This window comes from Artemia sp. Qi Xiang Cuo, chromosome 6, assembly GCF_049724085.1.
Source record: "Artemia sp. Qi Xiang Cuo chromosome 6, ASM4972408v1, whole genome shotgun sequence".
Classification (NCBI taxonomy): Eukaryota; Metazoa; Arthropoda; class Branchiopoda; order Anostraca; family Artemiidae; genus Artemia; species Artemia sp. Qi Xiang Cuo.
In genome coordinates, this window is record NC_142799.1 from 9111371 (window position 1) to 9135279 (window position 23909).

General features: G+C 37.0%; 1 protein-coding gene across 3 annotated transcripts in view; it reads left to right on the forward strand.

Moving 5' to 3' along the window:
• Window positions 1–23909, forward strand: part of LOC148950841 (116 kDa U5 small nuclear ribonucleoprotein component) — a 103049-nt gene that overhangs the window by 75548 nt on the left and 3592 nt on the right. For all 3 annotated transcript variants that reach the window (XM_089090476.1, XM_089090478.1, XM_089090477.1), the window contains exons 12-15: window positions 3418–3595; window positions 6756–7039; window positions 8693–8837; window positions 21918–22071. In XM_089090476.1, the coding sequence (XP_088946602.1) occupies window positions 3418–3595; window positions 6756–7039; window positions 8693–8837; window positions 21918–22071 (761 nt within the window). The remainder of the gene's footprint in view (window positions 1–3417; window positions 3596–6755; window positions 7040–8692; window positions 8838–21917; window positions 22072–23909) is intronic.

The window sequence follows — 23909 nt, forward strand, 5'->3', positions numbered from 1 at the left end:
TTGCGAAAGCAATATGGTACTGTGCTAAGGACGGTAAAGAGCTTCCGACTTTCGTTATTCTCGAACCGGAGTCTGTTCCTACGTGTGGTGACGAAATTGCAGTCTGTATAACTACCAAAGTGAACGAAATTACGAGAAAAATGGACAGTGAGCAGCAACAGTTTTCCCGCAAGTTAGATGCTCTGAACAATGGTTTGAAAGTTATTGCTGATTCCAAGAATCGGCCTACAGCCTCCTTGTCAGTACCTAAAACGTTAGTTGTGAAAAAACAGCGGTTCTCGGTTGTCGTGAAGAATATGCCTCCTGAGTTAGACGATCCAGTAAAGCGTAAGGACTTTATAACAAACTTGGCACCCGGTGATACAACATTAGCGGATGCAGTGCTCAAGCGGAGAATAAGGAATGGCAACTGTCAGTCTCTTCGAAGCAGGCAGCAGGAAAAGTCTTGGCTGCCCTCAAAAGTACCCATAAAATTGACAATCGACTTGTTAATTCCCGGTTCATCAGTATAGTGAAACGTCTCCCCAGCAACTTGACGGAGGACCTTCTGAAAAGTCTGTCAAAAGACTGTGAAAAAGCAATCAAGTGCGGCAATTCGCAAGCGTTTAAAATGTATTACCCCTCTAAAAGTGCATTGTCCGCTGCCTTAACGAACCCGATTAAAATTGGTTTCGAACTACTCCGTCTAGAAGAATTCTGCATTTTGCCTCGAAGGTGTTATCGGTGCCATCGTGTGGGGACATAGCGGCGTAATGTAAGGAAGCTTAAACTTGTAGCCGCTGTGGAGAAACTGGCCACACAAGCTCCCCTGAGAACCCTTGTCAAAATCCTACTCGGTGCCTGAACTGCAATTCGACACGGCACACATATTATTACTATGCCTGTCCTGATAACAGAAAAACCTGAAAGATGGATCACGCTCCCAAAATGTGTTGTATTCTATCTTGGAATATAAATTGGAAAGCACTTGAGAAAACAGTTCTGCTTGATACTATGAGCCTATCAAATGAAGTAATTTGTATACAAGAGCACTAGCTTTCCGAGGACAATACTAGCCTGCTCCAGTTCTCAAGTTCACTCCAGTGTTTTTTTTTCGGCCAGCTGAACGTGTGAAATTCAGAGGTCGGCCATCTGGTGGTTTAGCCACTTTGGTGAGAAAGTCTCTTCAGGCGGAACTTTTAGCATCAAGTAAATACTTCCTCGCTTTTAAAGTTTGCGATACTGTGATAATAAACGTCTATCTTCCTAGTAATTATAGATCTAGCCTCTCGGACAGCAAGTTCACGGCTGCATGTACTCAGCTAAGCCGTTTTGTGAAGGCTCAAATTCCTGGGAATATGAAAGTTCTATTAATAAGGGACTTCAACTGTGACCTACTTAATACCGAATCTGAACGGACTCAAATCGTTATAGGTTCCCTTCCTGATCAGTTAAATGTCGTTGATAAGGACAAAGCTTATACATTTATCAGTGTTGCCAACACTGTCTCAAATATTGACCATGTGTTAACGAAATTCCCGGTGAGAGATGAAGTCGAAATTGCAGCTGATGGTTCATACTCTGAGCATTTGCCTTTGTCATTGTCAGTAAGACTGGACTGTCCAAGATTCTCGGGTCCGTGAAAATCTCGATGGAGAGTATGAAGTGACTGGAAACAAGTGTCAAATGATCTCTTTGCGGCTACTTCTGGCGATATCCTGAGTAAAATAAAAGTTCCCTTCCATGTGCTGCAGAGAAATGCAAACTCGTATTGCAGTGAAATTGAAATATGTATGCAGTTAATCATATACTTTCAAAAAATGTTACATGTTCTGAGTGCTGCGCAGAGTGTAGCAGTTACTGTGAAGCGTATCCTTAATAAATCACGGGTGAAAGAGTGGTCCACAAATCCGGAGCTAGTGGCGGCTTGTGCGTCAAGAAGTAACTCGGGTAATATAAGCGCATGTATTTGACTTTCTGCCGTAAATTTTGAAATTATTTTTTGATAAATTCAACGCAATAAAATTTGAAGAACACCAATCAAGAACATTAGAAAATGCAGTATCAAGTTTTGCCTCTAACTTCTCGTCATTCCCCTCAGAAATTGAAACTGGAGTATCATCAGCAAAATGTGTTTTGAGGCATGGGGTCGCCAAAGAGGGGTAAAGATCATTTAAAATAAAATAGAAAAAGCAGAGGACTTAGGACAAAGCCCTGAGGTACCCCAACCATCGAGGACTGAGGGACAGGCGACGAGAGGAAATTACCTCCGTCTATTCGTTGCTTTCTCTTATCAAGACAATATTTAACTAGATCCAACGCCGGTCCGCGCACATCACAATTATCCAATTTACGAAAAAGAATACAATGGGATATTGTATCGAATGCTTTTTTAAAATCTAAATATATTTTTGCTGGAATTTCACATCTATCTAAGCATTCATGAATATATTGGATGAGAGCAATGATAGCGTGTTCAGTATTGTGTCCAAGCCTAAAACCAAACTGGGAATTTGTTAAAAAAAAAAACGATTTAAGAAAGTCATAGAACCTCTTATAAATTGCCTTCTCAAATATTTTAGAAAATGCTGCCAAAATAAAAATAGGGCGGTAATTTGATGGTTTTCAGGAGAGTCACCCTTGTGAAGGGGAATTATCCTCGCTTCTTTCAAAGCAGACGGGAAAACCTCAGTGAGAGTTTTCTCACTCCAGTGAGAGTTTCTTTACCTCCACAAGTTTGACTTGTGGAGGTAAAGAAAAAAAAAAATAACGACTTATCTAGTGAATATCGAGTTGTAGAGGTAATTTTCTGGTCGCTTGAACTTACAGAGGTAAAATATAACCGCAAAACTATTTCAGGTTATGCATGGTTTTTTCGTCGACTTACAGTTTTTTCCAAGGAGATTGAAAATAATTCGAGATATCGAGGATTTCGATATATCGAGAATCGCCTGTAATTAAATGAAAATGGTCAGGCCTGTTCTGAGATAATACCTTGCTATTAATTTTTGTTATACTAATATTTAGGAAACGTTTCATGGACCTGACTAATTTAATTTTATTGATTTGGAATGGAATTTTCATTGATATTAATATTTCTATTCAATTTTTTTAGCTTTACTTGGAAGACGGTCTTGTCTTTGGGGTAAACAGATTGTTAGTGTTTCAGTTTGTTAAGGACGAGAAGCATTATCGTATTTTTCTAATTAGTTTTATTTAATTTCGTGGTTTAGTATGGCAAAACCGATGAAGCATGGTACTACCCTAAAAATATTACAATCTTGAACCAGCCCAAAGTAACATGTTAGAAAATCGGGGTTTCATTTAGGAATAAACCTAAGATTGGTCCTTGGGTCAAAAATGTTTTCATTTGATGTTCTTGGTACTTAAGCACCTATCAAAATGGTATTACTGATTTGGTCTCTTTTTTTTGTCAAGATATTAAAGTGGCAGATCCAGTGGTATCATTTTGTGAGACGGTGGTTGAGACATCATCTTTGAAGTGCTTTGCAGAAACCCCGAATAAACGAAACAAGTTGACAATGATTGCCGAACCACTTGAGAAAGGACTCGCAGAGGACATTGAAAATGGTGTTGTACAGATTGACTGGAATAAGTAAGTGTTTTCCTTTTTTCTTTTGCTTGGGCGTGAACGGAAAATAACGATTGTTGTTCTTTGCCTGATTGTCTTCGAATTTTACCGCCGATCTGGTGGCAAAGTTTGTGCTAGGTGAGGTCTACTCATCTTAAAAGTGGATTAGGGCCAAATTTGTCTTATTAAACGGCCAATAACTTATATATATATATATATATATATATATATATATATATATATATATATATATATATATATATATATATATATATATATATATATATATATATATATATATATATATATATATATATATATATATAAAGCCAAGGGCCAGGGTGTTTTTTCACAGTTAAAAAAAAGTTTAGAAGAATAGGAAGATAAGTGTTCGAACCAGGATTAGAATATTGGAAACTAGAGTGATGACGGTGGTCGAGTCTTGTTCCAAAGCGTGAGTGCTCCGAAAGACGGATGAGGATTTGCTAGATATTTTCCAGAGAAATTGCCGACGAGTTGTTTTGGGTACCCGACTGACTGACCGTGTCTCAAACAATAAGTTGTACGAAAAATATGGTTCACTCCCGCTTTCTAGGGCTATAATGAGAGAAAGGTTGGGATGGCTAGGACACGTTCTGTGGATGATGGGTTGCCAAAGATAGTACTTGTCGGCCAACCATCTTGGGCCAAATGAAATGTAGGTCGTGCCTGAATGGGGTTGGAGGATGTTGTATGGAAAAATTTAAGGGAAATAGAAACTTCTTGGGAGGGGGTAAAGAGGGAGGCTTTGAATAGATTGGGATGGACGAGGAGCGTCGGCAGCTGTATTCGCCTCAGGCGGCTGGTTGCTGAAGGGAGATGTAGTAATAGTAGTAGCATATATATATATATATATATATATATATATATATATATATATATATATATATATATATATATATATATATATATATATATATATATATATATATATATATATATGTTCTGTTGCTCTTCGTGTTCCTTCGATTTATTAAAACCTGCATAGTGAATTTAAATTGTGTTATAGTGATTTTAAATGATGTTATATGGATTTGTTTTTACTTGATTCACCCCATGTCAACCGTTTGGTTTTTTGTAAATCATATTAATTTTGTAAATCTAGATTTTTGTTAAGGTTAATTAAGTACACCGTATCATATGTTTTAAAGTAACTAAAAAAAGCTGTTTCTCTAATACAAAGGTTTATTTTTTCGTTGTTTTTCTGTTTGTGTTTTACTTCTGTATTTTCTCTTCTCCTGTTTTTATTACGGCTTCATCTGCGCTCGATTCTATCCCTTAAGTAGAAAATCATTATTATTTGCCACTAGAAAATCTGTTTTCGTTGGTTCAATCTCTAATTTTACCCACATAAATATTACAGTAATATATTAATTGCATTCGGTATGTATACTAAATTATCTGAAAACAACAAAATGTCATCAGCATATCTGCATGTCGTACAATCTGTTTCTAATGAAATCATTCACTAGTTGTAATAACGATTTAGATTGATTCTAGATCTCTTTTTCTATCTCTTTTCTCTTTTTTTAAATTTATGAATATCTAAATTTCTTTAAATCTCCTTTTGATTTGGTTCTCCCAATTATCATAATTTCCGGTCAATTAATTCTAACCAAGATCAGCACTATTTTAAGATTAGTGGGGATTAGTAATTTCTTGTTTCTTCATCTTCATCAATAAATGGTACGTTAAGTATTACACATCACAACATATAATGGCAACAAAGCGTTGTTTTTGTTGAAGAAATGTAATTTAGAAATTTTGCGCTGGTGGTTTATTTTTGGTCGTACGAATTCATATTATAATGAACGGAACCAGAAAGACATTGAGGAACTGGTTGGAATTAATTCCTAGATTATTGCTTAACTATAATATAGTAAAATTATGTGAAAATATATAAGTTCATTATTTTTTTCGGCGCTAAAACTGAATCTTATTGCAAGTGTCTTTAAGAACTGTTCTAAAGGGCGGGATTGACAAAGCTTTTGTAAGCTTAAAGCTATGTTAACGCTCAATTTTGCAGATATCATGCCAAGGTCTTTAATATTAAAGTTTTAATTAGCAAAACAAACGACTAATAAACATACCTCGTCTATTATTACACCATCTTGTAATACTTTGTCGTTTTTTGGTGTTAAATTATTCGTTAGTTCAAGTAAAACATAATTTTTATGAATACTTTCGTGCTCTATTTGCGCCCTATTGACTAAATTACATTTCAATGGAAATGTAATTCCTCTCACAAGTGATCACAGAATCTTCTATGTTTCTGGCACGGGCTAAAAGTCTTTTAGCCCTATCTTACTACCCAACCTACAACTTTTTCTTAAAGTTTCCGCAATTACCTTAGCTTTTTTGTTACCTTTATAAAGATATAGGCAGTTTTGGATGGAAGTCGGACAAAGCGGGTAGAACCAATTGATAAAGCTTGTTAGTTGGAGGGAATAGACTGCAAATCTGAGTTTTACAAAAATGTCACAATACCTCTATACGTATATACATTTATATATACGTACGTATATAATGCCTGTATTTGTATAATGGCTATAATGGCCTACATAGAGACAGCGAGCTATGTAAGAAATGTTGCCTATATAAGATAATTTTCTTTTTTTTTACTCTTACAGCTTTCTCGCTAAGTATTTTAACATTCTTACATTTAAGTATTTATTACAATTCTTTGCTGGTAATGAAACACATAATATCCTTACTTGGTGTTAACAATTAATTACAAATTAATTTTTACTTGAGCACATCGAAATACAAGCACATCAATTTTCTGCTGTCATTTTGTTCTGACAATTTTTGGTTCCTTCCTTTATGTAGTTGCTTTGGTGTTCTCACTGAAGTGACTCTAATAGCTGCTTTTCCCTAAGTGTATTAGTTTGCGCCAATTGTACATTTTTTTTTTTTTTGTGGTTGTTTTATTTGTTTTTAGTTTTAGTTTGGTTTTTTATCTTGTTCTTCTTGTGTTTCTCTTGCGCTGCAGACACCTTGTTTTGATACAGGCGAAATGCCCGCGTTGTTTTACATTTTTCGTCTTTTGTCTCTCCACTGGCTGCAGTCTCGTTTGTTGTTTTTTTTTTTTTTTTTTTTTTTTTTTTTTTTTTTTTTACTATCAATTGCTTTCATTATCTTTCAGAAAGCGTCTTGGAGAATTTTTCCAGACAAAATATAGTTGGGATTTACTAGCTGCTCGATCGATTTGGGCCTTTGGTCCTGATGTAAATGGCCCGAACATATTGGTGGACGACACTCTACCGTCAGAAGTTGACAAAACACTATTAAGTACAGTCAAAGATTCAGTTGTTCAGGGATTTCAGTGGGGAGCAAGGGAAGGACCACTTTGCGAAGAACCAATTAGGAATGTCAAATTTAAGTTACTTGACGCTGTCGTTGCCTCAGAACCAATACACAGAGGAGGAGGTATTGTCTCTTTTTTGCAGTATGATAATTAACTGAGTATTCCAGTCCTTACTTCCAGACCTATTGGCCAATTTTGTGAAAACTTAATTAAAGAATCTCCATATGGAGTAATCAGAGGTACGCTGTGAATATTTTCTTAGGTAGGGAAAATATAGATGGTATTATGTATGCGAATTAACTAAACTTAGAAAAGTTCTCCACAATTTCATCAATTTTTTTTTTTTTATCAAATACAGACAATCATCAAATAGAAGATTAATGCACTAACGACTTTTCCGTAATATCAAGGAAAGTTTCAGCAGTACAAGTGTCCCATCAGGTGTTTGTGGGCTTTAGCTTTATAGCCTTTCCACCGAGTCTTCCTCGACCCAGTCACGAAAGAGTTTCTCATTTGCACCCTAGGATCATTAGAATCTATTACAGGTGCTTGTGCAAAGATTCCACAAGGACACAGCCTGCTATAAAATAACAGTATAATAAAACTAAATAACTCTAAAATCTGGGTCAGGCCTGAAACTCTGCTTTTCTTAGTTTTTTTTTTTTTTTTTTTTTTTTTTTTTTTTTTTTTTTTTTTTTTTTCATCTACCCAGGATGCCTTAGACTGAATATATTTTGGCCAACTATTTATAAAGCCGTCCTTTCACTTCGCGAATTTCACTTAGTCCGATGTAATTGTTTTCTGTCGGGGGTGAAAATACCCTTTGCTTCTTCTTCTCCTAATAGAAGATGGATGCATCTGTTTCAGATCAGAGTTTAAAAAGTAGTTTCTCAGGTCGGAAAAATAACGTTAAAAATAAAGGCTTTTAATTTATGCACTGACAAGAATTTACTGTTAGTATTCTTTTTACATATACATAGTAAAGGGATTTTTATGGTTTTTTTTTTTTTTTTTAAGAAAAACAAATTTTGGTTTCAATTACGCATACGAGTCGGAAATTATGTAGTGCTGTTGCTTGGTCGTTTTGTTTTGTCAAAATTTACTGTCTCCTGTCCAAACGTAATTCAGTTGTTTTTATTGTTTCAATTTTTTTGCTTTTTTGCTAATTTTTCTAATTTTTTTGCTAAATTTTTCAGCCGTCTGAAAAAATTCTCGATCTCTTATATATAGTTTAAACATCAGTGCTACACATACAAAAAAAATTATTTTCCTGGCTCTTCAGAGTGGGAGCTGTAATTTTCCTGTGTGGGATGTTTGACAAAGGTGATTCCAATGGTGCCGTTTTCATCTTGATCTGAAACCTTTTTTGAGGTTTTGCAGGCTATCTTCCAAAATTCCAGTTAATTTGTTTTCGCAAATAAACTTGTGTTATTAAGATTATTCGAAATAATAGCAATCGCTCCAACCACGATTAGTTAATAATTTACATGGGTCATACCACCAATCAAGAACGCTTCCATTCAAAAGAGCTTCTTATATTGGTAAATTTTCTAGGAAAACTTTATAGAACTTCCCTTTCAATCAGTTCACATAGCGACGTCGCTTGGTTTTTTTCACTTGCTAAAGGGGACTTGCTGCTTTAAGCATCTAAAATAGTCTCATCCTTCAGCACATGATTAAACAATGGCTTACACAGGACGATTTGTTTGACATACAATGTCTGATAAGTGAAAACATTTGAAAATTTTGTATAAAATAAAACTTTGTTATTATAGGTCAAATCATTCCAACATCTCGACGTGTAGCATATTCAGCATTTTTAATGGCAACACCGCGGCTTATGGAGCCATATTTATTCATTGAGGTTCAAGCACCTGCCGATTGTGTTTCAGCTGTCTATACAGTCTTAGCCAAAAGAAGGTAACATTACTGTCCATTATGTAAATTATCTTATTAAACGAACAATAATTGTATACATATCTTTTTTTCGAAAATGGCTCCATTTTTTTTCTGAAATTTGGCACACTAAAACTTTCCGGTGTGAAAAACGAGCTGGATAGGTTACGACTTTGAGAAAACTCGCTTAGGGTCTTGGTTTTGAAAAAAACACAATGAGGTCACATTTGCATGTGTTTCTTTTTATTCTGTTTCTTTATTAGTGTTTACAAGTCTGCTTAGCGTTGTGGATAGCACGTTGGACTTCTTATCCGAAGGCTGTGGGTTTGACACTTTCAGAGATCGAATTTTTCATTGGAATGTTTCTTCCATTGTCAAATTTTACCGACATTTTCGGCATGAATAACGTCACAAATTCTTGAAATGGTGATAATAAATTTTTCTGTTATGCTAAATATTTTAAAACGCACACTAAAATTTAATTATATATATATATATATATATATATATATATATATATATATATATATATATATATATATATATATATATATAGTTCAATAGAAAAACATCATGTATCAACGAAGTGATAAAGAGTAAGTGTAGGTTTTTGACCCTACTGATTCCAACGGTACACTTCATTTTGATCTGATGCCATTTTAGAGGGTCTTCAGAATTTTTTTTTAATCACCATAGATTTCTTTTCGAAATTAACTTTTACTTTTATGAAGAAGCAAAATAATAGTTACCATTCATGAATCAGTGTCAGATGGCATTTTTTTTCTAAACGCGTTTTTTAACTTTTGGCTACCATGGGCTGTAGTTTGCTCTTTAGTCATCCCTTTGGTTATCCCAGTCCAACGTTAAACTTCTGGAAGTGAAAACTGGCAAAGGGAAAGGACACTTTCTTTATTTTAAATAAAGAAAGTGTCCAAATTTCTTTATTTCTCTAAATCTCGTTATTTTTTTCTTTAGTTTCAGTTTCATGACGGGCATATCTTTTTACATATTTTTAATAACTTTATGTTAAAAAGCGTCTCTTTACCGTGTTTTTCACCATCCCCCATAGAATTAAGACGCCTATTTATTGCTATTAGATTTTTTTTTTAAGAAAATCTAAAACCAGTTACCACATTTCAAAACAAATCCATAGAAATGTCAAAACTTTTTTCTCATATCATGTTTTTACTCTGGTACTAGTGTTATTATTGTTAAATATTTATATTGCTGGAATATTTGTTTTTTTAGACCTACTAGCCATTTTTTTCATATAATTTAATGCTTACCTTAAAGAGAGAAAAAAAGCTTTATTAAGTTCGTCTATAAAACTAAAAATACACTGAATGCTTAAATTAATTTTTTAATTGCCTTCATAATCTCCAGCTGCCACTCTAACTTTGAGTCATCTGGTACTTTATTCAGATGAGATAACAGTGATTGTAGAAAGTACCACTCCAGATCATACTGGTCATCGCTGTTTTTTTTTGTCAATTTCTTGCTGTTCCTTCAGGTCTGTTTGATATCTAGACCCAGTCTTTGTTCTATCATGAGTTTGATTTTGGCTTGTTGATGCACATATTTGTTGCCTACTAGAAGCTTGGGAACTTGGGATATCTGTTTGATTGTTAATGAGAAGTTCTTCACTAGGGGTAATAAGATCAGCATCATTCACCTCATCATAGTTATATTGTTGGCTGCTAACGGCAGCATGTGAAACACCTTGATCAGGAGATTTGGCGAAAATACTTGTTGTATAGTTCAAGAGATTTTCACTAGAGACACCCCCTGCACACTCTGGATAAATTTCCACTGATATATTCTCATTTTGAAGAGTGTTCCCTGTTGTCTTACGGTTCCTTTCCATTATATGTTCAGAAAGTACGTTCATTCTTTGTACAAGCTCTTTGTCTTCTGTCTTTAAGCTTAACACTAGCACAAGATCCACTTGTAGATCTCCCTTTTTTCTTTAGGTGGACATAGTGGTCTCTCAGGTTCTCAAGATCCCCCATCTATTCATAACTAGAAAAAACCACAATGATTACTAAATTTTTAAATTTTAAACATACTGATTTTATTGCCCAATTTTTATTGCAGCTTATTCGTAAAATATATTGCAGAGATTTAGTTAATTTTTCTCCTCAATAACAAGAACTCCAAAGCTGACTAATTGTATGGAGCAACAAAAAAAGAATTTTTTGGACCATAGAAAGTCAAGGATCACTTAGAAAAGAAGTAAAATTGATTGTGCTTTAAATCAAATTTATTAATACAAGTACTTTGCCTACTCCCAATTATAAAACATTTTTTTGGTTACTAACTGAATTATTATCATTTCTTTGCTACTACAATACTTCAATGCATAAATCCTCAATAGACTGTACTGTATTTCTATTTGTTTATCAAAGTTGAGTGTTACTTAAAACCTGTAGTTCATGGGCCAAAAAACCATGCATAAATAATTTCAACTTATTTTGACTTACGGATACGTTAACTTAAGGTCTTACGGAGGCTAATGAGCCTTACCGAAGGCTTACGGAGTTCAGTGTGAAGGGGAGAACGGAAAGCCAAAATTCAATGTGAAGGAACCTATAGTTTTAATGATATTATATATCTTTAAGGGAAAACCTTAATTAAGCCACTTTATAAGAAAGGTGATAAAAGCGAGTGTGGTAGTTATCGTGGAATGAGTCTGGTCTATTCGGGTATTAAATTACTTCGTAACGTGATGCTTTAATCACTGAATTATGTAACATACAAAGTTTTGGGAAAAGAGTAATTTTACTGTTGGAAGGGTAGGAGAAGTGACAATCAAATTTTCACTTACAGGCAAATAAGTAGGAAGTGCCTGAATATCCAAACACCTATGGCCTTTATTGTTATGGTACGTGATAAGACGTTCGATTTTGCTGAGAAAGGAGCTTTGGCGAAAGTCGTGTCCTTGTATGGTACACCAGGCAAACACATTAAAGTGATAAGTGATATGTACGAGAATAACACTGCTGCGGTTAAGGTAGGAAATGAGGTTAGCAGCTGGTTTTGTATTAAATCAGGAGCTAAGCAGGGTTGTGTTCTATCCCCCTTTATATGGATTATTCTGATGGACTTTGTCTTAAGGAGCACAGGAAAGGCAATGGGAGACCACGAAATCAAATGGGGAGGTAAAACTATCCTGGACTTAGATTATGCTGATGATTTAAGCATCCTAGATGAAAGTGTGAGCAAAATGAGTGAAATTTTAAAGGTATTGCGAGTTCATGGTGCTAATATAGGTTCGAAAATTAGTGCTAGGAAAACTAAGTCACAAAGGCTAGGAATAAGTGAAGATGAAAAGGTGAAGTTAGGTAATGAAAAGAATGATCAAGTGGGCAACTTCACTTACCTTGGTAGTATTATTAGTAAAGATGGTGGGAGCAGTGAAGATGTTAAAAATAGAATAGCCAAAGCTCAGGGTGTTTTTTCACAGTTAAAAAAAAGTATGGAAGGATAGGAAAATAAGCCTGCAAACAAAGATTAGAATATTAGAAGCTACAGTGATGAAAGTGATCAAATATGGCTCTTGAGAAAGAGCACTCCGAAAAGCGGATGAAGACTTGCTAAATATTTTCCAGAGAAATTACTTAAGCATTGTTTTGGGTGCCTAGGTGACTGACCGTTTGTCAAACAAAAGGCTATACGAAATAAGTGGTTCAATACTACCCTCTAGAGCTCTAACGAAAGACAGGTTGAGGTGGTTAGGGCACGTTGTACGGATGAAGGATGACAGATTGCCGAAGATTGTTCTTTTCGGCCAACCATCTAGGGCTAAACGGAAAGCAGGTCGTCCTCCTCTGGGGTGGCAGGACGTCATAAAGAAAGATTTAAAGGAAATGGAAACTTCGTGGGCGGGGGTTAAGAGGGAGGCTTTGAATAGATTGGGGTGGAGGAGGAGCTTGCGTAGCTGTGTAGTTCTCAGGCGGCTTGGTGCTGCGGTGAGTTGTTAGTAGTAGTAGTAGTATACTCCGAAAAAGCGAAACCTTAAGAAGGGTTAATTTTTTTTTTGATAAACTCCACATTTTAATCTCTTTAGACTTATGACATAGGTTATATTGTTGCTAGTTTAATACGCAGCGTCTTGGATGTGTAAGCTTTGTCCAAAGTTGGGCCCTAGAAAGTTGAACCTGTGGGAAAAAAGGAATTTTTTAGCTCTTGAGCATAGTTTAGGAGTTTTGTACTCATTAGTGCCACTTCAAGTACAATTAGGTTTTCTTGAGACTCGATGACTAGCCATGTAACAAGTCTAGCTGTATAAAGGATATGCTAAATCAACTTTAACTTTACCAAATATCTTATCAGCAGAAGACTTCGAAATATTTAGTTTGATTTTAGATATTCTTTCCTATCGTATTATAGTGGCTTCAAAATCTTTGAATAATTTTCGTCTTTTATTTGAATGGAGCCATCTTGAGCTCTATACTATGGGCATCCGTGAATTTTAGAGCGCATCTTATTCCATCTTTTTAAATATTAGATAAAAAAACAAGTTTTTATAACTGAAAGAAATAGCGACGTTAATACTTAAAACGAACAGAAATTATTCCATATATGACAGGGGCTGCCCCCTCCTCAACCCCTCGCTCTTTACGCTAATTTTTTTTATTGTTTTAAAAAACAAAGGTGTGAGACAGAGTCAAACTTTAGCATAAAGAGCGAGGGGCCGATGAGGGGGCAGCCCCTTTCATATACGGAATAATTTCTGTTTGTTTTAAGTTTTAACGTCGCTCCTTACTTTCAGTTAAAAAAAAACTTGTTTTATTTTGTTTAATTTCTGAATGTTTTTGAGTTAAAGCAGCTTTTATTTTGGCTAACCGAACACGAATCATTGAAATCAAATGTGCATATGAATTTTAGCTGTTTTTGGGTAAACTCGCTTCTCGAAGTTTTGATGTGAGTTGACTTATAAATTAGCTTAGGTAACGATCTTCTAAATTCTTGTGTTTTTAATACGTATAATAGAGGGATCGCCCCCTAGTCAATACCTCGTTCTTTACGCTAAGTTCAAATTTTTTTCCAATTCTTTAAGAATGGCCCCTTAATCACAAAGGCCGTTAATCATAGGCAGCGCAATAGCGCTGCCTAAGTAAAGATCGATGTTGGCACAATGTATCATTTATTTATTTTTTTGGTTTTTGGTCTTAGACCAGGGCACTTCGTATCGAAGGAGTTGTCGTAGAAACATCGAAAGGGGCTCATTAGATTTGAAATTGGAGCGGCTTGTGCCCTTTTTGATAGTCAAAAGTGATTGGAAGGCAACTAACACCCCTTCCACGCCCACCATTTCCCCAAACACATCCAATCAAAATTCTGAGATAGCCATTTTGTTCAGCGTAGTTGATTTCCCGATAGAAATTATGTTTTCGAGGTGGACACTTCCCCACAGCCCTCAGGGCATGGGTTGTAAGTTATGCCCTGGGGGCATATAAGGTGTTTATTGAAAATGTTGTCGTAGAAACTTCAAAAAGGCTTATTCGATTGGAAATTAAAAGGGCTAGTGCCTTTTTTAATAGTTGAAAGTGATTGGAGAGCAACTAGCCCCCCTCTCACACCCACCATTTCCCCAAACATATCTAATACAAATTTTTAAATAGGCACTTTGTTTAACGAAGTTGAAAGTTCTGAAATTAGGTCTTTGAGGATGACAAGCACCTCAGAAACCTAAGGGCAAGGGCTATAATTCATGTCCTTCGGGAATATAATGTGTTTACAGAAAGCGTTGTCGTAGAAACTCAAAAAGAGCTCATTTGATTGGAAATTGAAAGGCCTTGTGCCCTTTTTAATAGTTGAAAATTATTGGAAGGCTTGACATTTTTATAGTAAACATCGATCTGGGTACAATGTATTATTATTTGTTTCTCTTTTTTTATTTAGAACAGGGCACTTCGTATCGAAGGAGTTGTCTTAGGAACTTCTGAAAGGGTTCATTCGATTGAAAATAGAAACGGCTAAAAAAGGGCTAATAGTCGAAAGTAATTGTAGGGCAACTAGTCCCCCTCCCACCCCCACCCTCTTATTTGCCTATTATGTTTAAAAACTAAATTTTGCTTTAAGATTAAATCAAAATGTACTGTGTTAATGCTAATTCCCAATAAGGCATTTCAGCAGTATCCCAAGAACGACTAAGTGTATTATGTTTAAACTTTCGGGGCTATTTCTGCTCTTAAAGTCAAAATAGCGTAAGTGTTTCCAAGCTATCAAATAAAGTAAACAGATTTTTTGCGAATGGTATCAAGTTTTCTATTTCAGGTCAACTAGAAGAGGTACGAAACTAAATTAAACACTACTATTTGTGTCCAAATTTTTAAAAGGGTGTATATTGTTAAAAATTGCTGGAAAATTTTCTCCAGCATACAAATAGCAGGCCAACTATAAAGTTTAAAAAAAAAGCAAAAAGATTTAAAGAATTTTTTTTTTTCCTGAAAAGACTATGTCAATATAAAACGAACAGAAATTAATTAAAAAAAACGTTTCACAAAATAAGTTTTTCAAAGAAAAATAAAGAATTCCATTAAACAGAAAATGAACAAAAATCAAATCATATAATCTACAAAGTTTGAAACTACCACAAATCAGCATCGATAAATAATGATACCCGAAATAAACAGAATTTATAATAAATAGCCGAGTGAGACTCAAAACGAGCAGAAATTACCAGGAGTAGGGCTCAAAACCCCGATGCCTTCCCAAGGCCAGAACATAATTTGCACTTTACCGAAAAAAAAAAAAATGAATCTGCATTTTCAGTTTGATATGCATATGCTGATATTGATTAATTAGAATATTAATGTTATTCCATTTCTTAAAGTTATAAAAGTAAAAACATTTATATTTTTTCAGTAAAGTGCTATCAGTAGGAGCTTGAAACTTCTATATTAGGGTTCTCTGATACGCTGAATCTGATGGTGTGATTTCATTAAAGTTCCATGACTTTTAGGGGGTGTCCCCCTTTTTTCGAAAATAAGGCAAATTTTTTCAACCGCGTAACTTTTCATCGGTAACACTAAACTTGATGAAACTTATATATTTAAAATCAGCATAAAAATCTGATTCTTTTGATGTATCTATTGGTATCAAAATTTCGTTTTTTAGAGTTTCTGTTACTATTGAGCCGAGTCGCTCCTTACTTACAGTTTGTTATCGCGAACTGTTTGAAAGATCATTTCATGTTTTGTTTTTCTTCAACTGTTAATGTTTTACAATAAATTCATGTCTTGGTCAATTCTAAAGGAAGGTATACTTTATAAACTTGAAATAAAATAAATTTTATGCCCTTTTATAAAACAATAAAAGATATTCTAAACGTGTTTGTGAGCTCAGGCAGAAATTTTACATTGGGAACGAGGGTCTAAGCTCTTTATCAGGGATTTGCTCAAACTGTTTGTGGCAATAAAAAAATTATTTAGCTCTTTGATGTGATTTGGGAACCTTCTACTTTTGTTCGTCATACTGATTTAAAGGCATTTAGGTTTCCTTAGAATTGATAACAAACCGAGTAACAGTTATGCGGTCTAATTGTCCATACGATTCTGCAGTAAGTTTATGAAGCTTGAAACAAACAATAAATTTCAACGACTTTGTTAAGATTGCTCCTAAAAGATTCCATAACATATAGTTCTATAGTTTTGCTGCGTATGGCTAAATTGATTGATAGATAGTGCAGGAATCAATGGCGTCAATTTGGGGGGGGGTGCTCCCATAGATTTTTTTTGGCTCTCACCCCTGGATTCACCTTTTACCCTGAGAAATGCCTTTTTTATGTATGTTCACCGAAAATGCAGCTTTGGTATTTCTGTTATTGAAAAGCATAACAAATTGATGCCACTGGCAGGAATAGATAAGATTGGATTTGTCTGAAAACAAACGACTATTGATTGAAAATTAGATTGCCAGTTCGTGTTTTTCTGGCTTAAAACAAAGGGACTAAAAATTAGTCAAAATAAAAGAAAGTGCGGCTTGATAAATATCGAACCCGTAGAAAAAGTGAAACATGGAACTTAGAACAGTAACCCAAGTTAAAGGAAAAGACCTAAAATGAGGGTTAATTTACTTCCAAAAAGCAAACCTAACAGCTGACAAAATGACAAATAGGGGAAAAGTCGAAGCTGCGGATAAAAGATTAATGCGAAAATCTTAAAGCCTCTACATTTGCCTAATCTTATGATAACTCAATCGTTTTAGATTTCTGCTTCTAGTACTTTTTCTTTGATTCAATGGGGACTCCTATGCTTCCTTTTTCTTCCAATGCCCCAACCACGGGGAAAAGTCAGGAGTAGTGTAAATTTGGGTACGTCCTAGATATACCCTATCAACTAGATCTTCAGTGAGTTTTTGCTATGATAATTTATTTATAACTCACATCATACAAAAATATATGACATTCGTGGAGCAACCGAAAAGAGAGAATAACCAGGAAAAAAGATAAACCATGATACTATAAATAAAGCAACCACTTTTTTTTCATTAGTTCCTAGCCCTTGCTACTGTTTTCTTGTTGTTGATGCCATTTTGGGCACATTTTTGACGCAGTGCTGCTCATTGCTATGCTACTCCTTGTGCATAAGTTTCATGAATTCTGCCAAGACAAGACAAGATCTTTTATTGACCAAAACACATGACAAATAAATTTCTAAACTGGTCCACGGAGAGCAGGGCTCGATGTACTTACTTACTTAGGTCCCGGCCATCCTCGTGGGGCGTTTTGGGGCCACTCCTCTTGCTAGCTCATGCGTAAGGGCTCGGTACATTGCTCTATCTGGTGCGATACGTGATAAAGGGGGCTATCTTGACGTTGTCGAAGTGGAAGTTCTCCATCCATCGTTTTCGTGGTCTGCCACGTGGGCAAAGGACATGGAGGGATCCTTCAAGGCCGATTTTCAGAAGATGGCTTGCCTGCATTCGCTTGGCGTGGCCGAACCAGCGCAGTTGCTGCTTCTTGATTTTGCTGAGTATGGTTTCAGCGGACTGGAGCCTTTGACGTACTTCCACATTTGTGATTCGGTCAGTGCATTTGATTCTAGAAATGTGACGGAGGCATCTCACCTCAAAAGCTAGAAGTTTTATTTCGTCTTCAGTTTTCAGGGTCCATGTTTCGCATCTATAAATAACTATGGGGATTACTAAACTGTTGAATAGGAACATTTTGAGTTTGTTGGATAGGTGGTTACTTTTCCACAGGTTGGATAGTCTTCGGAAGCTAGAGCTAGCAAGTGCAAGTCGATGTTTCACGTCAGAGCCATGGCAATTATATGAGGAGAATTGGCTACGATGGTACAAGAAGTGGTCAGCCGTTTCATCCTGCCTCCTGCCTATGATGATAATGGGTGGGTTGTCGAGCTCACGTCTCATAATCACCATGACTTTGGTCTTGCTGGCATTGATCTCCATTACGAACGGCTTTGTGGTATCGTAGAGTTTATCAGCTTGTGCCTGCAATTCTTGTGTAGAGTTGGCTAGCTCATCAATATCATCAGCGTAGGCAAGATTCTCTATTAGTACCCCTCCTATTGTTGCGCCATATTCCAACTCCATCATTGACAGAACGGCATTTAGAAATAGGTTGAAGAGATGTAGTGATAAGATGCAACCCTGAAGTACTCCTGACGAAGTTGTAAACTCTTCTGACAACCCATCAACGGTTATTACTTGGCCTCGGAACTGGTCGTACAGACTCTTGATTATTTGGACTATCTCGTAAGGGATATCGTAGTGAAGGAGGATATTCCATAGTCCTTCGCGCCATATCAGGTCAAATGCCTGACGGAAATCAACGAATAGTTGGTAGAGTTCTTGGTTGAATTCGATGTGTCGTTCCATGAGATGCCGAACGACAAATATCTAATCTATTTTTCATCTTCCAGGTCGGAAGCTGGCCTGATATTCTCCAATAGCAAAGTCAGTTGTTGCGTGTAAGTGTCAGAGTAGGATTTTTGTCAGGACACTTGACCGACGGTTCATGAGGTTGATTGAGCGATAGTTTCCGCACTCTTTCTTTGACCCCTTTTTGTGAATAGGTACAATGGCAGCCTTGCACCACTGACGGGGTACGTGGCCGGTTTCCCACACCGCAGACACAATGGCATGGTACAGATCAGTTACATCATCCGATCCGACGTTAATGAGTTCAGCGGTGACTCCGTCTGGGCCAGGGGCTTTTCCTTGTTTGTGCGACTTGATTGCTGACTCGGTTTCTGACTTGAGTGGGAGTGGTGGTCTGAGTTCTTGGTCGGGTATGGGGAAGCAGGTTAGTATTTTAGGATCTGCAGCTACTGGGGGACTCAGTTTATCGTTAAAGTATTCTTTCCATCTTTCAAGTTTCATCTTTGAATCGTAGATCTCTTTCCGTCTTTGTCCAGGATCACTGATGTTTGCGGCTCTTTTCCAGCTTAACTCGCGTACCATTCTGAAAACTGCTCCGCTATTCCCCTTCTTGGACAGTACTTCGCATTCTTCGCATTTCTTCCGCAGGTGGTTACGTAGTGCCTTTCTGATCTCTCGCTCTACTCTTCTCTTGAGGAGCTTGTAAGTATCCCAACTGTGACGGTCGGATTTATTGCAAAAAAGTCGCTTATCCTCGCATAGCTCAATGATCTCATCTGTGATCCATGGTTTTTCATTTGGAGTTTTTCTTCCAAGGACGTCATTCGCTGTCTCTATGATTGCTGATGCAGCCTGCTTGGTCAGGGAGTCTATCTCATTAGCGGTGGTCAAGGGAGAATGATTTTCCAGGATCTCTCGGAATTTTTCAGATAGTGTGGAAGTGTAGGTCTGCCTTTTTGCGGGATCCCGCTGCAGATCCAGCCGGAATCTTGGGATTTTTGTTGCTTTTTGCAATTTTCTCATTCTTAGCTTGAACCTTGACATCAGTAGAGTGTGGTCAGAGTCGAAGTCTGCTCCAGGTAATGCTACTGTGTCTAGTACGGAAGACTTCCAGTGCTTCGATATCAGGATATAATCAGTCATGTTCTCTTTTTTACCGTCTGGGGATCTCCAGGTCACTTTACGTCGATGGCGGTGTTTGAAAATTGTGTTCGTTAAGAATAACTCGTTTTCTCGGCAGAAGTCGAGCAATCGTTCCCCTCTCGCATTGAGTTTTCCGTGACCAAAAGTCCCCATTACAACGGATCGACCGGTATTATCCATACCTACTATAGTGTTAAAGTCCCCCATGACAATCAGTACGTCTTTTTTATGAATTTGACCAGCAAACCTTTGTAGTGTGAAAAAGAAGTCATCGCATTTTTCCTCACTTCTGATGGAGTCTGGGGTACCGACTTGGAAAACAGTGATATCCTTGGAAGCTCCCTTTAGTCGTAAGATGGCTATTCTTTCTGAGATTGGGGTGAAGAAGATTAGAGATTTTTTGGCAGTTGATGATACGAAGAATCCTACACCTTGTTGATGAACTCCGTCCTTGCGGCCGGACAACAAGAGGGAGTCTCCAGAGAGGTTTTCCTCACTCCTTTGGGGGAGGTGAGTCTCAGAGAGGCCAATAGCATCCCAATTGTCTCTCTTTAGTTCTCTAAGGGCAACATATAGTTTTCTCGATTTGGCAAGCTTTCGGATGTTTAGCGTGCCAAAGTGTTGGGAGGTTTTTGTCGGAACGGAACAACCGTGTGGATTTTCACCCCGGGTGGGGGTCATCCTAGGCCTAGGATCGTCGGCTGCCCCGGACGCAGTACCATGTAAAATCGCATTATTATCATTCAAGAGTGGTTGTTCGTCGGTTACCCCGGACGCGGTAGCATGTAAAATCTCATTTTTATCATTCAAGATTGGTTGTTCGTCGTTTACCTTGGACGCGGTAGCAAATGTTCGTATAATACTGGACCCTTTTTTTTCATGATTTCAAGAGAGATGGTTTCTTGGCTAAATGGGTGGTTGCGGCAAGCCACTCCTCTCCACCACCTTGCAGAGGCCGTTGTTCGTAAATCCGGATCCTCCGCCCTTTCGCAGTTGTCCTCCTATAAGGGATCCTCCCACAATGATGTTCTGTTTCACCATGCAATCTGGCTTATTGCCGATACAAAGTCTGTAACTCACGGAACGTGTCCGCACACCGATGGACCCCGCTGAGTGTAAATCCGAGAGACCTTCTTCCTGTGCCGCCTGTATTTACAGCCCCCGGGCGAGGGTGCCCCAGTTTCAATTAAGGACCCCCAGGGCTGGGTCCCCCCTTGGTCTGCGCCTCCTACTCAATGGAGGTACCCTACATATCTGTAAGGCGTTCCCCTATCCGCCACCTGGGGCAAATTTTTAGTCTACGGAAGACTGCCCTTGCAAAAAAGTGATTTTCCTTGTTGTTCAAGGTGGGGGATTGTAAGTCTCCTCTATAGGGTTTTTGACAATGGCGATTCAAATGGTATACTTTTTGTTTTGATCCAACGCCATTATTGAGGGGTTTCAGACTATTTTTTTCAAAATTCCCATAAATTTGTTTTCGTAACCAACTTATAATACTATTAAGATTAATCAAAATAATAGTTACCATTTCCGAATCAGCTACAGATGACAATTTTTCCTTACTAACTGTTTTTTTACGCCTTTCAAAATTTCCTGTTACTATGGGCCCGGCCGTGGATTCATTTTTCTCTGTCCGTTTTTGCTTCTCGATAGCCCTGGTCTGTTGAACATCTTTGTTTTTCTGTGTACGCTTAAGTACTGTTCCTTTCAGCGGCATTTTAATCTCTTTTGAATCGGTTTCCACAATTTCTAGGATTCTACCTTTATTTTTGTTTCAGTGCTGTTTTCTAAGTGTTATTTTTACTAATTAACAACTTTAACTATTGAGGTGAATTGACTTGTCATCCTTCGATGTCAGTTTTCGAAATTACTATTAAATTTTTTTTGATACGATATAAAGTTTTTATTGTTAAGACTAATCGGAATAAGAGTTTATCATTCATGAACCAGCTAAAAATGGCGATTTTCTCAGTAGACAGTTTTTTTTACACGTTTTTAAATTTTGGGTTACTATGGGCCTGGTTCGTTCTTTACTAGGTTGCAGCTATCAGTGCAACCATAATACAAACTTACTATTAAAATCAAATGAACTATATCTTAATCCTATTTCAGAGGTCACGTGACTCAAGACGCACCTGTACCTGGGTCTCCAATGTATCTCATCAAAGCTTTTATACCAGCTATCGACTCATTTGGATTTGAAACTGACCTGAGGACGCATACCCAAGGACAGGCTTTCTGCTTGTCAGTATTCCATCATTGGCAGGTTAGTAGAATTTTTGCCAAATATTAATAACAAGCTAAGGATGTTTTAGCTTTCAATTTGAAAAAATTAACCTGTGCTAAAAATACTTTGGACAAATTCGTATAAGCTTTAATACACCCAATTGTGATTTTAGGGAAATAAATGAAATTCAATGTATTGCTTTCAGTCGGGTACTCAAAAGAGATAAAAAGATTATTGATCAAAATTTTGGAGTAGATGATGTATCGTCAAGTGATCTGAGCTTCGTAACGTCCTTTGAAATGTAGACTGTCATACAGAGAAAGGAAAGGTAGCTAAGTTTCTAAGCTGTCCATGCTTCCAAACTAGAATTGTTTTGTATATTGGGGTCCCCTTGGTTCAAGGACTTACGATTTTAAGTCTTTAGCTATTCAGGAAAATAAGTTTTAGGCCCCTTTTCGTGCTCTATTTTGGAGCATTTTTGTTTCTGTTTTTTATTGTGCCTTTGGTTCTCCTTGGCCCGAGAATCTACAGGTGTAAGTTTCAAGCCATTCGGAAAAAGCACTTGGGCCCTTAGCCAGGCCCCGTTTTCGGGGGAACGAAGTTTTTTTTTTTTTTTTTGCTTCCGCATTAGGATCTCTCTAGCCCCAGGACTTAAGGACATAAATTTCGACCGAAAAGAAAACAGCTTTAAAGCCCTTTTCTCAGCCCTGTTTTTGTGGGGCCCCTGCCCCTAAACAAAGGTTTGTGTTTATACATTAGGCTCCTCTTGGCCCAGGAGCTTACGACTTAAGTTTCAAGTGTATTAGGGATTGTCCGGAAGAAGTTCACGATTCTTCCGTGAGCTTGGAAAAATTGAAGAAAATTTTTTAATTTTTGAAAGAGAGTATGCAGCTACCGGTCTTGAATTCAATCCTTTAAAGTTAACAATGCTGTTTTTCGACTTGCCTGAAGCACTGAATCCCGAATCCATCATGTTTAGAAATACTAACGTAGTACCAGCTGACTAAATTACATATTTAGGGTTACCCATTGGCCAGACACTAAAACACACAAGAGCACTACTCATTAAGCACCTCGAGAAACGAACGAGCTTTGCATATAGAAAAATGGTAGCGTGAAATTCAGCCTTAACTGAATGATCCTAGCACGGCTCTATAACGCACTGCTCCTCCCTCACTTTTTGTACCTTAGTCCCTTCTGGCGAACTTTCCCGCAAACTACGAAGCACAGATTACGGTCGATATTCTTTAAATATGAAAAATACCTACTAAGGTTTCCGCCCTGGACACGCAACACTTACCTGATCAGAAAATACAAAATAGCTGATCCCACGCTTACAATAGAAAAACAAATACAACAGTATAACAGGAAAATTATTAGCCACATGTGTCATGTAAATCTCCAGTAATTGTTTATTCAATGCACTTTCTTTAGTAGAAATTATTGATGCTATGCAGTTGTGCATTTACCTTTATTCAAGTGTATTTTTCTTTCTTTTATCTTTGCTGTACTCCGTCTTTTTTGTTGTCTGTATGATGGGTTACAAATAAATAATAATAATAGGTACGATTGGGACCCATGTCCAAATATGTCCATAACCCTATCACCCTCCTTCTCCCAAAAAACTTGTGTTCCTCCTGGTCCAGGGAATGATCCCTGAAAGTTTGGAGCCTATAGCAAGCCCAGGATCAAGTATGCGCCTTTCTATCATTATAAAACCTATCTGTAAACAAATTAGCAATTTGGATAATTTAAAGCCGATAAATGATTCGAAACTCGAATAGATGAAACCTAAAACGAATACAAATTATCACAGATAAAATGGGGTTACGGCCCCCCTACACTTTCTAAAGGTTGTAACATCTCTACTTAAAATG